This window comes from Dipodomys merriami, unplaced genomic scaffold (assembly GCF_024711535.1).
Source record: "Dipodomys merriami isolate MVZ:Mamm:240054 unplaced genomic scaffold, mDipMer1.0.p SCAF_102, whole genome shotgun sequence".
Lineage (NCBI taxonomy): Eukaryota > Metazoa > Chordata > Mammalia > Rodentia > Heteromyidae > Dipodomys > Dipodomys merriami.
Genome location: NW_027202294.1, coordinates 2082386 through 2095595, shown reverse-complemented (window position 1 = coordinate 2095595; position 13210 = coordinate 2082386). Strand labels below are relative to the sequence as shown.

At 42.2% G+C, this 13210-nt stretch overlaps 1 protein-coding gene across 15 annotated transcripts in view; it reads left to right on the top strand.

The window, feature by feature from the left end:
- Gbf1 (golgi brefeldin A resistant guanine nucleotide exchange factor 1) overlaps nucleotides 1-13210 on the top strand; it is a 141512-nt gene that overhangs the window by 89619 nt on the left and 38683 nt on the right. For all 15 annotated transcript variants that reach the window (XM_069994807.1, XM_069994796.1, XM_069994781.1 and 12 more), the window contains exon 4: nucleotides 11293-11424. In XM_069994807.1, the coding sequence (XP_069850908.1) occupies nucleotides 11293-11424 (132 nt within the window). The remainder of the gene's footprint in view (nucleotides 1-11292; nucleotides 11425-13210) is intronic.

Genomic DNA, 13210 nt, shown 5'->3' with positions numbered 1-13210 from the left:
GCCCGGGCAAGAAAGACCGTGAGACTCCTATCTCCAATAAACCACCAGAAAACCGGAAGTGGCGCTGTAGCTCAAGTGGTAGAGCGCTCGCCTTGAGCTGAAGAGCTGAGGGACAACGCCCAGGCCCAGAGTTCAAGCCCCACGACCAACAAAAAAAAAAAAGAATAGTGGTCCAAAAACTCAAAACTTGGGGGAAAAAAAAAAGAATAGTGGCCCAGTCACCTGCTGGTGGCTCATGCCTGTTCTTAGCTGCTCAGGAGGTTGAGATCCAAGGATCACAATTCAGTGCCATCTGGGGCAGAAAAGTCAGTGAGACTCTTATCTTTTAATTAACCACAAAAAGCCAGAATTAGAGCTGTGGCTCAAGTGATACAGTGCTAGTCTTGAGAACAAAAGCTCAGAAACAATGCCCAGGCCCAGAGTTCAAGTCCCAGAACCAAAAAAAAAAAAAAAAAAAAAAAGAGTAGTGATTCAAAGAATGAGCAAACTAAGCAAAGCTAGAGACCTAGATTATATGTCATATCTCTTATAACGTCAGCATTATCTTGAACTATACATAGACAGGTGGGCATTTAGTCTTAGGAACTGATTGATTCCAGAGAAAATTGCCAAGACCAGGTCCCACAGATGTTACTTGCTAGCCTGGGCTTAGTACCAACCCATATAGGCCTTTGTACTCCTGCCCTGTACAGCAGGAGAAATGAAATAGGCTAGGCTTAGTCCTGGTTGTCACTAATTGTGTGACCTTGGGCAAAAAACACCTCACTTCTCTGGGTCATAGTTTCCTTACGCACTGGGATTTCCTGAGGAGGATAAAGCTAGTAATTTAACTAGATTCTCCCTTCCTTCCTTGCTTGCTTGCTTTTTCTTATGTTAGTGCTAGGGCTTGAATTCAGGGCCTCACACTTGCTCAACATTTTTGTTCATGGCTAACATGCTGCTAATTAAGCCACACCTCCAGTCTAGCTTTTTGGCTAGATAATCGGAGATAGTGTCTCTTGGATATTTCTTCATTGGCTACCTTTAATCCTTGATCCTCATATCTCAGTTTCCTAAGTGAACATACGACCTCTTAAGAAACCTCTAAAGTGGCCAAGAAAGCAGTTGCACGCATTTATACTCTCTAGCTTGAACTCCTTATTGGGGTTTTGGCCATCTCTGTCTTTATAGCAGTTCAGCCTCTCCTGAGAGAGAAAATAGGAAGGGGGTGTCTTTCACCAGGTATGGAATCCCTGATAGCATGTATCATAGCATAGTATGAGGAACCCACTGTTTCCTTTAATAAATAAATATCTGCTCCTGGGCTGGGAATGTGGCTTAGCAGTAGAGTGCTTGCCTAGCATGCATGAAACCCTGGGTTCGATTCCTCAGTACCACATAAACAGAAAAAGCCAGAAGTAGTGCTATGGCTCACGTGGTAGAGTGCTAGCCTTGAGCACAGAGAGGCACAAGGACAGTGCCCAGGGCCTGAGTTCAAGCTCCACAATCAGCAAAAAATAAATATCTCCTCCTGAAGTACTTATTTTTACTATTTCTTTTCTTGGTAAGTGGGGCCAGCCTGGTCTTCCTGAGGTCAAACTTAGCCTCTACTTTAGAAAGACTTAACAAGTGCTTAAAGGCAGCATAGGCAGAGAAAAATAGTTTCAAAACAAGATTTTGTCCAATATGATGCATCAATCCTGATTAGAATGAGAATGATTTACCACTTTGGACCTTCCTGTTAAATAGCTCGGTTAGCTGGCTGCTGGAACCTGTTTCTCACTTTTAGGATTATATTCCATTGCTCAGAAGAATAACCTTAATTTGCCTTGGAAGTCAGCAACAGTTACATATATGAAACACAGTTATCAAGCCAGGGATTGATGCACAGCTGTAATCTTAGCAATTCAGGCTGAGGCTGGAGGATTCTAGAATTTAAGGCTAGTGTGCTCAACATAGTGAGATCTCATGCCAAAGAAAAAAATTTAATTATTATTATAATTATTTTCTGGGTTCTGTTTGTTGCTGGTTCCACACTTCATGCTCTCACTCAGCTTATATGCTCACAGCTAGTGTTCTACCACTTGAGCCATGCTTTTAGCCTGGCTTTTGTTAATTAATTGGAGAAGGAATCTCATGGACTTTTCTGTCTGGGCTAGCTTTGAACCATAATCCTCTAGGTCTCAGCCTCCTCTGTAGCTAAGATTACAGGTGTGAGCGACCAATGCTAGCCTGCCTGGGTTATTCTATTCTCCAAATAACTCTGAGAAACAGTATCACTGTCTCTATGTTTATAAATAAGGAAACCAAGGCTATGAGAGGTTAAGTGACTTACCTAAGACCACACAGTAGGTGAAATAGAATTTGAGCGCACATCTTGTTAACTCCAAAGCTTGATACTCTTAAACACTGCATTATATTCTTTTTTTTTTTTTTTTTTTTTTTTTTTTGGTTGGTTGTGGGTCTTGAACTGAGGGCCTGAGCTTTTTTGCTCAAGAATAGCATTCTAGAGCTAGGAAGATGGCTCAGTGGTAGAGCACGTGCCTTGCATGCATGAGGCCCTGGGTTCGATTCCTCAGCACCACATAAGCAAAACAAAAAAAAGCCGAAGTGGCACTGTGGCTCAAGTGGTACAGTGCTAGCCTTGAGCTGAAGAGCTGAGGGACAGTGCCCAGGCCCAGAGTTCAGGCCCCACGACTGGACCAAAAAAAAAAAAAAAAGAATAGCACTCTACCACTTTGAACCACAGTGCCACTTCTGGTTTTCTGGTGGTTAAATGGAGTCTCACGGACTTTCCTGCCTGAGCTGGCTTCAAACCCCAATCCTCAAATCTCAGCCTCCTGAGTAGATAGGATTTCAGGCATGAGCCACCAGCGCCCAGCCTATGCATTATATTCTTGTTATGTCAAACTATGGCTCTATGGGTTTCCTAATTGTATGACTAAAATAGCAAATAAAAAGTTTGTTCTATACCTTTGTTCCTCCTAACCAGTGGCTAACCACTGTTAGTTACTGATTGTAGTACTGTCACACAGTTAAGCATTAAGTTTGTCCAGGTTCATTCCTAATCCAAGAGGGAGAGTGAGGCCTCCTTAACAAGGCCAGCAGAGCTAAATGATGTCCATAGGGACTGGCCTCAAACATACATAGAGGCCTGAAGACAGACTGATCCATCTGTCTCACCGAGAGCACAGTTCAATGGGTATCAACTCTAAACACTAGTTCTCTTGCTTCTAGAGGAAATTGGCACATATTGAAGGAAGGCAATTAGGTTGTAACATACAAGCAAACTAGAGATGCTGTAGTTCTTCACTGTTTTGCTTTTTTCTGCATGCACTATACATGAACAAACCTAAACCTAAGCAGGCAATTTGAAAGCCCAGGAGAAATTACAAACTTTCACTGCTCTACTTTACAACAGAATAATTCACCCAAGCTTTATGCATTCATTATACTTAGAGCAGCTTTTTCAACAAACTCCTTTTGCAGCCTCATTTAAAAAAAAAAAAAAGTTATTGTAAATGGCAACAAGAAGAGAAGATAGTTACAGGTTTATTATTAAATACCACCCTGTCAGGTCTTCTCTAGGAACCTTGAAGAGAAACAAAGAAGGAAATGAAGAAGAAAATTCAGAATTAATGTTAGGAAAGTCTATAGATGATAGATCAGCCGTGATAGGTCAGTAGCCAAAGCTATTGAAAAAGGATCAGAGGATTCCCCAGAGAGTATCAATTACAGGACTGCTGGGAAACGTCTCCCAGCCCTTTAAATATTCACATCTCTACTTATTCACCTTTCTCCACCAGGCAGAAAGTGTTATTACAATAACACATAATCCATTCCTAGTGACACCAAGACTGAGCACTCTTAATTCTGATTGGGCTACCTCATCCTAATGGCTACAAGAACTTTATAGGGATATTTCCCATTTTACTGATGAGAAAAACAAAGGCCTCAAAACTGTAACCGGGGCTGGGAAGGTGGCTCAGTGGTAGAGCGCTTGCCTTGCAAGCCTGAGGCCCTGGGTTCGATTCCTCAGCACCATATAAGCAAAAAGAAAAAAGCCGGAAGTTGCGCTGTGGCTCAAGTGGTAGAGCGCTAGCCTTGAGCTGAAGAGCTGAGTGACAGGGCCCAGGCCCAGAGTTCAGGCCCCACAACCGGACCCAAAAAAAAAAAAAAAAAAAAAAACTGTAACCGATGGGGATAAGACAGCTACAGTTCCTAGAGTAGCTATTCTCTGAAAAGTCTCATAATACTTACCCTGAGAGGTGCCCAGAGAAACTTTGAAGACAGCTGAATCTGAACACATAAATCTGGGAGAGTTAGAAAACAACTGGGCCCAGCCAACATCTGTTCTCCCAACAATATCTGCCTATCTGTCTCAACTATACTTAATACAAAAGCTGCATTATTCTCATAAAGTTGCATTCCAGAGCAGAGGGCAGAGTGAATGTTTTTATGTAGCCACATGCCTTCTTGTGATCGAGAGTGATTGTATAATAAAACACTTCATGCTCAATCAACTTACAAATAATGAGTGTTCTGTTACATGGCACTTAAAACACAATTCAGAAAACCCCAGAAAGAAACAAGTAGTAACAAGGTCTGAGTCCTATGGGAGATTTCTACAGAAGAGAGACCCAAGAATGAATCCTCCAGCTTTTTTGTTGTTTTTGTTCTAGTACTGGGGCTTGAACTTGGGGCTTTCTGCTCTTACGTAGCATGTTTTCATGGCATTCTAGCACTTGAGTCATACCTCAAGTCCAGCTGTTTGGCTGGCTAATTGGAGATAGAGCCTCTTGGACTTTGCTGCCTGGGTTACCTTCAAGTCTGGATCCTCAGATTTCCTTTTTTTTTTTTTTTTTTTTGGTCGGTTGTGGGTCTTAAGCTCTGGGCCTGGGCCCTGTCCCTGACCTCTTCAGCTCAAGGCTGGCACTCTACCACTTGAGCCACAGCGCCACTTCCAGGTTTCTGGTGTTTTAATTAGAGGTAAGAGTCTCATGGACTTTCCTGTCCGGACTGGCTTTTTGAACTGCCATCCCCAGACCTCAACCTCCTGAGTAGCTAGGATTACAGGCATGAGCCACCTGCATCTGGCATAGATCTCAGCTTCTTAAGTAGCTAGGATTACAGGTGTGAGTCACCAACACCTGGAGAGTCCTCCTCTAACTTATACTCCTAAATTCTAAAAAATCCAGATGTAATGGTACATCCTAGCACACAGAAGAGGTTGAAGCAAAAGGGTTACAAGTTCCAGACCAGGCTGAGCTCGGGTCTCACCTTGTCTAAAAAACAAAAAACTCAAGGAGAATTTGGTATTTAAGTTTCAACTTCAATACAATGGTATTACAACAATTTGACATCTATACACAAACACAAACACATGAACCTTGGCCTCACACACAAAAATTGAAATGGGTCACAGTATAAAAAACATAAGTGTAAAATTGAAAACCTTTAGAAGAAAATATGGGAAAAAGCCAATTGCAGTCAAGTGTGGTAGTACATATCTGTACTGTTTGAGGCCAGCTTGAGCCACATGCAAGTTCCAGGACAACCTGGACTACCTGGTGAGACCCTCTCTTACCTGAGTTGGGTACAGGGCGCTGAGGGGGGAGAGGCGGGGGTGGGGGGGGTGAATCACAAGTTGCTGGCAACTCATACTTACTCAAGAAGCTGCAACCTGGAAGATTGAGGTTCAAAGCCAGCCTGGGCAGAAAAATCTGCAAGACTCTATCTCCATTTAGCCAGCAAAATGTTGGCCTGGAGGCCAAACAACAGCAAGAAAGCCAAGTGAGTCTGAGGACCTGAGTTCAAGTTCTAGTACAAGTACATACAGAAAAAAATCGTCAAGTCCTGAAATTAAGTCCTGTGAATTTAGGCATTATTCCAAACACAATCTGTAAAATAAATACTGTTAAATTCCACTTAATCAAAAGCTGAAATGTCTGCTCTATGAAAGATACTGTTAAAACAATGAAAAGATTTAGGCTTCAGACTCAGAGAAATATCTAAGTAATTCTATCACCAGTAAAGGACAATGCAGAATAGATTAAGAAGTCTCTAAATTCAGCATTTAGCAATAAGAAAACTAAAGACTAAAGGCTTGAACAGGTACATTACCCAAAAGGATATATGAGTTATAAATAAATAATATTAGGGAAATATAATCTTAAACCACATGGAAGCAGAGTGACACATGGAAGCTATTCAGGAGGCTAAAATCTGAGGATCACAGTTCAAAGCCAGTCTTTAGAAAAGTCTGTAAGACTGTATCTCCAAAGTAACCAGCAAACAGCCGGGCACCGGTAGCTCACGCCGGTAATCCTAGCTACTCAGGAGGCTGAGATTTGAGGATCGCGGTTCAAAGCCAGCCTGGGCAGGAAAGTCCATAAGACTACTATCTCCAACAAACCACTAGAAAATTGGAAGTGGTGCTGTAGCTCAAGTGGTAGAGTGCTTGCCTTGAGCTGAAGAGCTGAGAGACAGCGCCCACGCCCAGAGTTCAAGCCCCACGACCGAGACACACACACACAAAAATAACCAGCAAACAATTGGGCTTGAGGTGTGGCTCAAGGAGCAAAGTGCCAACTATGGGCAAGTGAGCCAAGCAAGTGAGCCCCAAGTTCAATTGCTGGTACTGCTAAAATAAGTAAATAAATGTTAGAGATACTACTCTTTACCTATATGAATGGCTTTTATAAAAATAGTGAAGATGCCATATGAGAGCAGCATAAACTCCACAAACGATGATCAAAAGGGGGATGGAGGGGAGAGAACTGTGCATAGGGGAACAGCAGTGAGAAGATAAAAAAGACTGAATAGACTATTTGCAACTATGAACAAGGAACAAGGAAACCTGTTGGGGACAGTTTCTTAGAGGGAGGAGAACTGGGGAGTATGTTAAAAGTGGTGAAATTGATTGAGAAAATAGTGTTAACCTATGGAGATATACAATGAAATTCCTCCCCATAAATGATATAAGCCAATATATATCAATATCAATATATATATATTTAAAACCTGAAAATATAAACTGGAAAAGCCAGGTGCTGGTCGTTCACGCCTATAATCTTAGCTGCTCAGGAGGCTGAGATCTGAGGATCATGGTTTAAAGCCAGCCCAGGCAAAGCTGGTGAGACTCTTATCTTCAACAAACCACTCAGAAAATCTGAAGTGGCTCTGTGGCTCAAGTGGTAGAGTGCTAGCCTTGAGCTGAAGAGCTGAGGGACAGTGCCCAGGCCGAGTTCAAGCCCCACAACTGACCCATAACAAACAAAAAACCCCAAACTGGGGAAGATGTGGAGAAACTAGAATTCTTGGAATGCAAAGAACTCTGGAAAACAGCTTGTCTGTAAAGCCAGAAATCCCATTTCTGTATACTTACCCTAGAGAAATGAAAACCTTATTAACACACAAAAAAAGTATACAAATGTTTATAACAGTTCTATTCATAATTGCCCCAAACTGGAGAATGGATTAAAATAACAAAGAACTATAGGCACGTGCGTGCAATAGAATACTACTCAGCAGTAAAAAGGAACAAACTACTGATATCTGTCCAAGCAAATCTCAGAAGCATCTTGTTAAATGAAAGAAGCCAGCCTCAGAAGATTACTAACTGTATGATTCCATTCACAAGAGTCTTAATAAAACTGGTGATGGGAATAGATTAGTACTTGCCAGGGGTTAGCAGTGTCAGAGAGGTATGAGTGTAATGAGAGGGTGTAGGGAGTTTTCTGGACAAATTGTTCTATGTCCTGTTTGTGGTGGTAGTTACACAAGAGTGTTACCAAATTAACAAAGAAACAACAAAAACAAAAGGCAGGACTCCTGTAATCCTAGAACTAGGTTTGAGACCAACCTGTACAATCTAATGAGACTCTTTTTGTCTGTGTGTGCCCATCGTGGGGCTTGAAGTCAGGGCCTAGTCACTGTCCCTGAGCCTTTCTGTTCAAGGCTAGCGCTCTACCAGTTAAGCCACAGCTTTTTGGTGGTTAACTGGAGATTAAGAATCTCACGGACTTTCCTGCCTAAACTGGCTGTGAACCATGATCCTCAGATTTCAACCTTCTGAGTAGCTAAGATTACAGATGTGAGCCACCAGCAACCTGCTCTGAGATGAGACCCTGTTTTGTTTTGTTTTTGCCCATCCTGGGGCTTGAACTCAGGGCCTGGGCTCTGTCCCTGTGCTTCTTTTGCTTAAGGCTAGCACCCTACCACTTAAGCCACAGCACCACTTCTGGTATTTTCTGTTATGTGGTACTGAGGAATCAAACCCGGGCTTCATGCATGCCAGGCAAGCACTCTACCACTAAGCCTCATTCCCAGCCCCATGGTTTTTGTTTTTAAAAGGCTGAAAACATGGACCTGGTGTAAAATTGCCCTAGTCTTTCACATGAAGACATGAAACAAGTTGTTTTAACTAGATAAAAACCCAGAAAATCTGGGACTGGGAAGGTGGCTCAGTGGTAGAGTGCTTGCCTTGCATGCATGAGGCCCTGGGTTTGATTCCTCAGCACCACATAAGCAAAAAGAAAAAAGGCAGAAGTGGTGCTGTGGCTCAAGTGGTAGAGCTCTAGCCTTGAGCTGAAGAGCTGAGGGACAGCACCCAGGCCCAAGTCCCACGACCGGACCACCCCCCCCCAAAAAAACAAACAAACAGAAAATCTATTTCTCTCCGTGTGTGTGTGTGTGTGTGTGTGTGTGTGTGTGTGTGTGTGTGTGTACGTGTGTACATGGGTGCGCATGCTCATGTGCACAGGTGCCAGTACTGGCACTTGAACTCAGGGCCTGGGCACTGTCCTTGAGCTTTTCCACTCAGGGTTGGCATTCTATCACTTGAGTTATAGCTTTACTTCTGTCCTTTTTGGTGGCTAAATGAAGGTAAGAATCTCATGGAATTTCTGTCCTTACTGCTTTAAACCATGGGGTTTGAAGATCTCACTTAGGATTACAGGTATGAGCCACCAGCACCCAGTTTCTCTCCTCGTTCCTTTTTTTGATCAGTCATGGTGCTTGAACTCAGGGCCTGGGTACTGTCCCTGAGCTTTTTCTGCTCAAAGCTAGTACTTTACCACTTTGAGCCACAGGGCCAGATTTCTGGTGGTGAACTAGAGATAAGAGTCTTATGTGGGCTGTGATATAGCTCAGTGGAAAGCACTTGCCTAGCAAGTGTAATGTCCTGGGTTCAATCCCCAATACCAAAAAAGAAAACAAGATTAGAGAGAGAGAGAGAGAGAGAGAGAGAGAGAGAGAGAGAGAGAGAGAGAGAGAGAGAGAGAGGGAGAGAGTCTCACACAAACTTACAAACTTTCCTGGCTGGCTGGCTTTGATCTCAGCTTTCTGAGTAGCTAGGATTACAGATGGGAGACACCAGTGCCTGGCTTTTCTCTTCCCATTCTAAACCTAGCTTCTCTCCCCCACTTTTTTTTTTTTTTTTTTTTTTTTTGGTGGTTGTGGGGCCTGAACTCGGCCTGGGCGCTGTCCCTCATCAAGGCTCAAAGTTATCACTTTACTACTTGGAGCCACAGCTCCCATTTCCGGCTTTTTCTGCTTATGTAGTACTGAGGAATCAACCCCAGGGCTTCATGCATGCAAGGTGAGCACTCTACCACTGAGCCACCTTCCCAGCCCCTTCTTTCCCCATTCTTAAGTATTTTTTTTCATCTGAACATATGTATCATATATACCAAACATTATATGACAGACCAACCTGTACATAAGATACTTGTGTTAATGTTTTGTGTGTGTATATGCATGCGCACCAGTCCTGGGGCTTGAACTCAGGGCCTGGGTACTGTCCTTGAGCTTCCTTTGCTCAAGGCTAGCACTCTACCACTTGAGCCACAGCACCATTTCTGGCCTTTTCTCTTTATGTGGTACTGAGGAATTGAACCCAGGGCTTCATGCATGCAAGGCAAGCACTCTACCACTAAGCCACATTCACAGCCTGTGTTAATGTTTTAAATACATACACACACACACACACACACACACACACACACACACCACACACATACACACACAAGGGCTGGAGGAGAGTGGGAAGGGTACACAAGTGGTAAAGTGCCTACCTAGCAAATGCAAGGTCCTGAGTTCAAACCCTAGTACCAGCAGAGAGAGAGAAAAAGAGAGAGAAAAATAAACTTAGAAATAAATAGATTGAGAGATAGAATATCTGTTTTCACCAACACATTCTATTTCTCTGCAAATTGTATATATCTCTGAATAGACAATGCAAAGGTGAGAGGCAGATTTTTTTTTTTTTTTTCCGGTCCTGGCGCTTGAACTCTGGCCCTGGAAGCTGTCTCTGAGCTTCTTTTACTCAAGGCTAGCCCTCTACCACTTGAGCCTCAGTGCCTCTTCCAACTGTGTCTAACTAGTTTATTGGAGATAAGAGTCTCAGGGACTTTTCCACTTTGGGCTGGCTTTGAACCGTGACCTTCAGATCTCAGCCTCCTTAGTAGCTAGGATTATAGGCCTGAGCCTTTGCACCCAGCTAAGAGACAGGTTTTATACAGCTGCTGTGATCACTATACTGACAAGTGTGGAAAATACTACCCAGCCTGCCAATTAAAGCATTAATCTGGGAAACAATAGAGCCCAGGGAATGTTTATCCAAAGAGGGAGGGGTGGGGGGGGTGAGAGAGTTGGTGGGAATTAAGTAGATCATCCTTGTATTTACATGAAAATAAAGGTGCTTGGGAAGCCCAACTTCCTTTGTTTCTAAGGTGGGACAATTTTGTTAACTCCCTAAATGTTTCTGGCTTATTTAGGTAGCCTATGTGAGAGATTGGCTCTGACAGATGAGAGTCTAGAAAACAAATTAAACCCTAGGTAGAGTAGATGTATCCTTTTGATTTATACCCAATAGTGGTATGGTGGGATCATAGCAAAATCTACTTTTAGTCTTTTGAGAAACCTCCATTCTGATTTCCACAGAGGCTGCAACAACATTTCCACCAAATGTATGAAGGAGTCTCTTTCCCCGCATCTTCTCCTATATTTGCTATTTACTTGATGCTGCCACTCTGACTGGAATGAGATGGAATCTCAGTGTGGTTTTGATTTGCTCATCTCTTATGGCTTAAGGATAATCAGTATCTCTTCATGTATCTGTTAGGCGTTTGTATTTCTTCTTGTGAGAACGATTTACTTTGCCCATTTGTTTATTGGGTTTCTTGTTTTCTTGCTGTTCAATTTTTTGAGTTCTCTTTATATTCTTGATATTAATGCCTTATCCATTGAATTGCTAACAAAAATTTCCTCCCCCCTCTGCAAGTTTTAAGTTTTTTCTTTTTTTTCTTGTAGAACTCTCAGAGATTGAGCCAAATGTATTCCTTCGTCCATTTCTGGAAGTAATTCGCTCTGAAGATACCACTGGCCCTATCACTGGCCTGGCACTCACTTCTGTAAACAAGTTCCTGTCCTATGCACTCATAGGTAAGAACTTAGGCTTTGTTGGGTAACTATAGTGCTTTATTTCCTGCCTCCCTTCAGCTGCACAACTAGCTGTCAGACTGAGAAATTTTCCTCAACCATCTCTCCTTATAGGAGAGAAATAGGATTGTTTCTGCTACTCTTCATGCTAATTGACAGGGGTTGTGTTCATGGAGGGGAGAAAGAAAGAGAGAGATTGCCCTAAAATTCTGGTTTCTCTACCTATGCTTTGGAGAAAGTTGAAGATAAAGTTCCTTTGGAAGTTGGGTTTACTTTAGCTTTCAAGTTACATTGTTTCAAGTTTTTTCAAATATACCTATTAGAATAAACAATAAAGAGATGGCTGAAAGAAAAGTTGTCTCTCCTGTCATTTTTTAGGACTTAACTAAATAGTGATAGTGACCTAGTTTGAATCTTTTATTTGTTCATTCATTCATTCATTCATTTTGGTAGTGCTAGAGTTTAAACTCAGATCTTTGTACTTGCTTGTTAGGATGGGATCTTCCTAACCTTTTGCCTGGACTGGCCTCTAACCATGACCCACCAATCTCTGCCTCCTGAGTAGCTGAGATTGGAGGTGTGAACCATTCCACTAGTCTGGTTTGAACCTTTATACTTTTTTCTGCATGTAAATAAATATGAAGTTCTACTGAATCCCCTTGATATGTAGCCTAGGCTGCTCTGCAACTCACTGGGTAACCAACTTTTGCCTTTAACTTTTGGTCCTCTTGCCTCAGCATCATGAATGCAAGAACTACCCCTTTTATAAAGAAAACAAGGATAATGTAAGCTAATTAAGACAAAAAAGGAAAAAAAGATTATGTGCTTAATGTTTTCTTTTTTTCACTTAATAGTAGTAATTTAGATATAGTGTAATGATCCATCTGGTTTATTTTTATTGTAGTAATATGAAATTTTAAAATCATTTTTATAGAAGTTAATGGTATTAATTATGTTAACAGTGTTTACCATTTCCTTCATCCATTTCCCTAACTCCCCTTCCTTCCCCCACCACTTAGTTCAGTATGATTGTTTTCTTCTTATTAATTGTATAATTCCATATCATGGCAGAGATATAGCACAATTCAGTTGGTCATTCTCTTAGTTATTATTTATTTCCTTTTGAAGCTATTATATGTAAGACTGAAATAAACATCCTTATTCACAGGCCCTTATTCACTAATCTTTTCATATATATATATATGTATATGTATGTATACACACACACACAAACACACACACACACTTTTTTTTCAGTACTGGGGTTTGAATTCAGGGCTTGCTAGACTAGCACTTTACTACTTGAGCCCTGCCTCTAGGCATTTTTTGCTGATTACTTTTTGTTGTTGTTGTTGTTGGTCTTGGGGCCTGAACTCTGGCCCTGGGTACTTCCCTCAGCTCTTCAGCTCAAGGCTAGCACTCTATCATTTGAGCCACAGCGCCATTTCTGGCTTTTTCTGCTTATGTGGTGCGGAGGGCCTCATGCATGCAAGGGAAGCCACCTTCCCAGCCCCTGCTGATTACTTTTGTAGTAGTCTTGCTTCTACCCAAGTACATTCCTGAGCTGTAATTGTCTACTTTGTCTTGCAGTTTTCTGCCCAAACTGGCCTGGAGCTGCAGTTCTCTAACCTCAGCCTCCTATGTAGTTGGGACAACAGGTGCATACTGCTATGCCCTGCTGTGGGTTGAAGAGAAGGTCTCAACATTTTCTGCCCAAGCTGGGCACTAGTGACTAACACCTGTAATCCTAGCTACTCAGGAGGCTGAGATCTGAGGATCATGGTTCAAA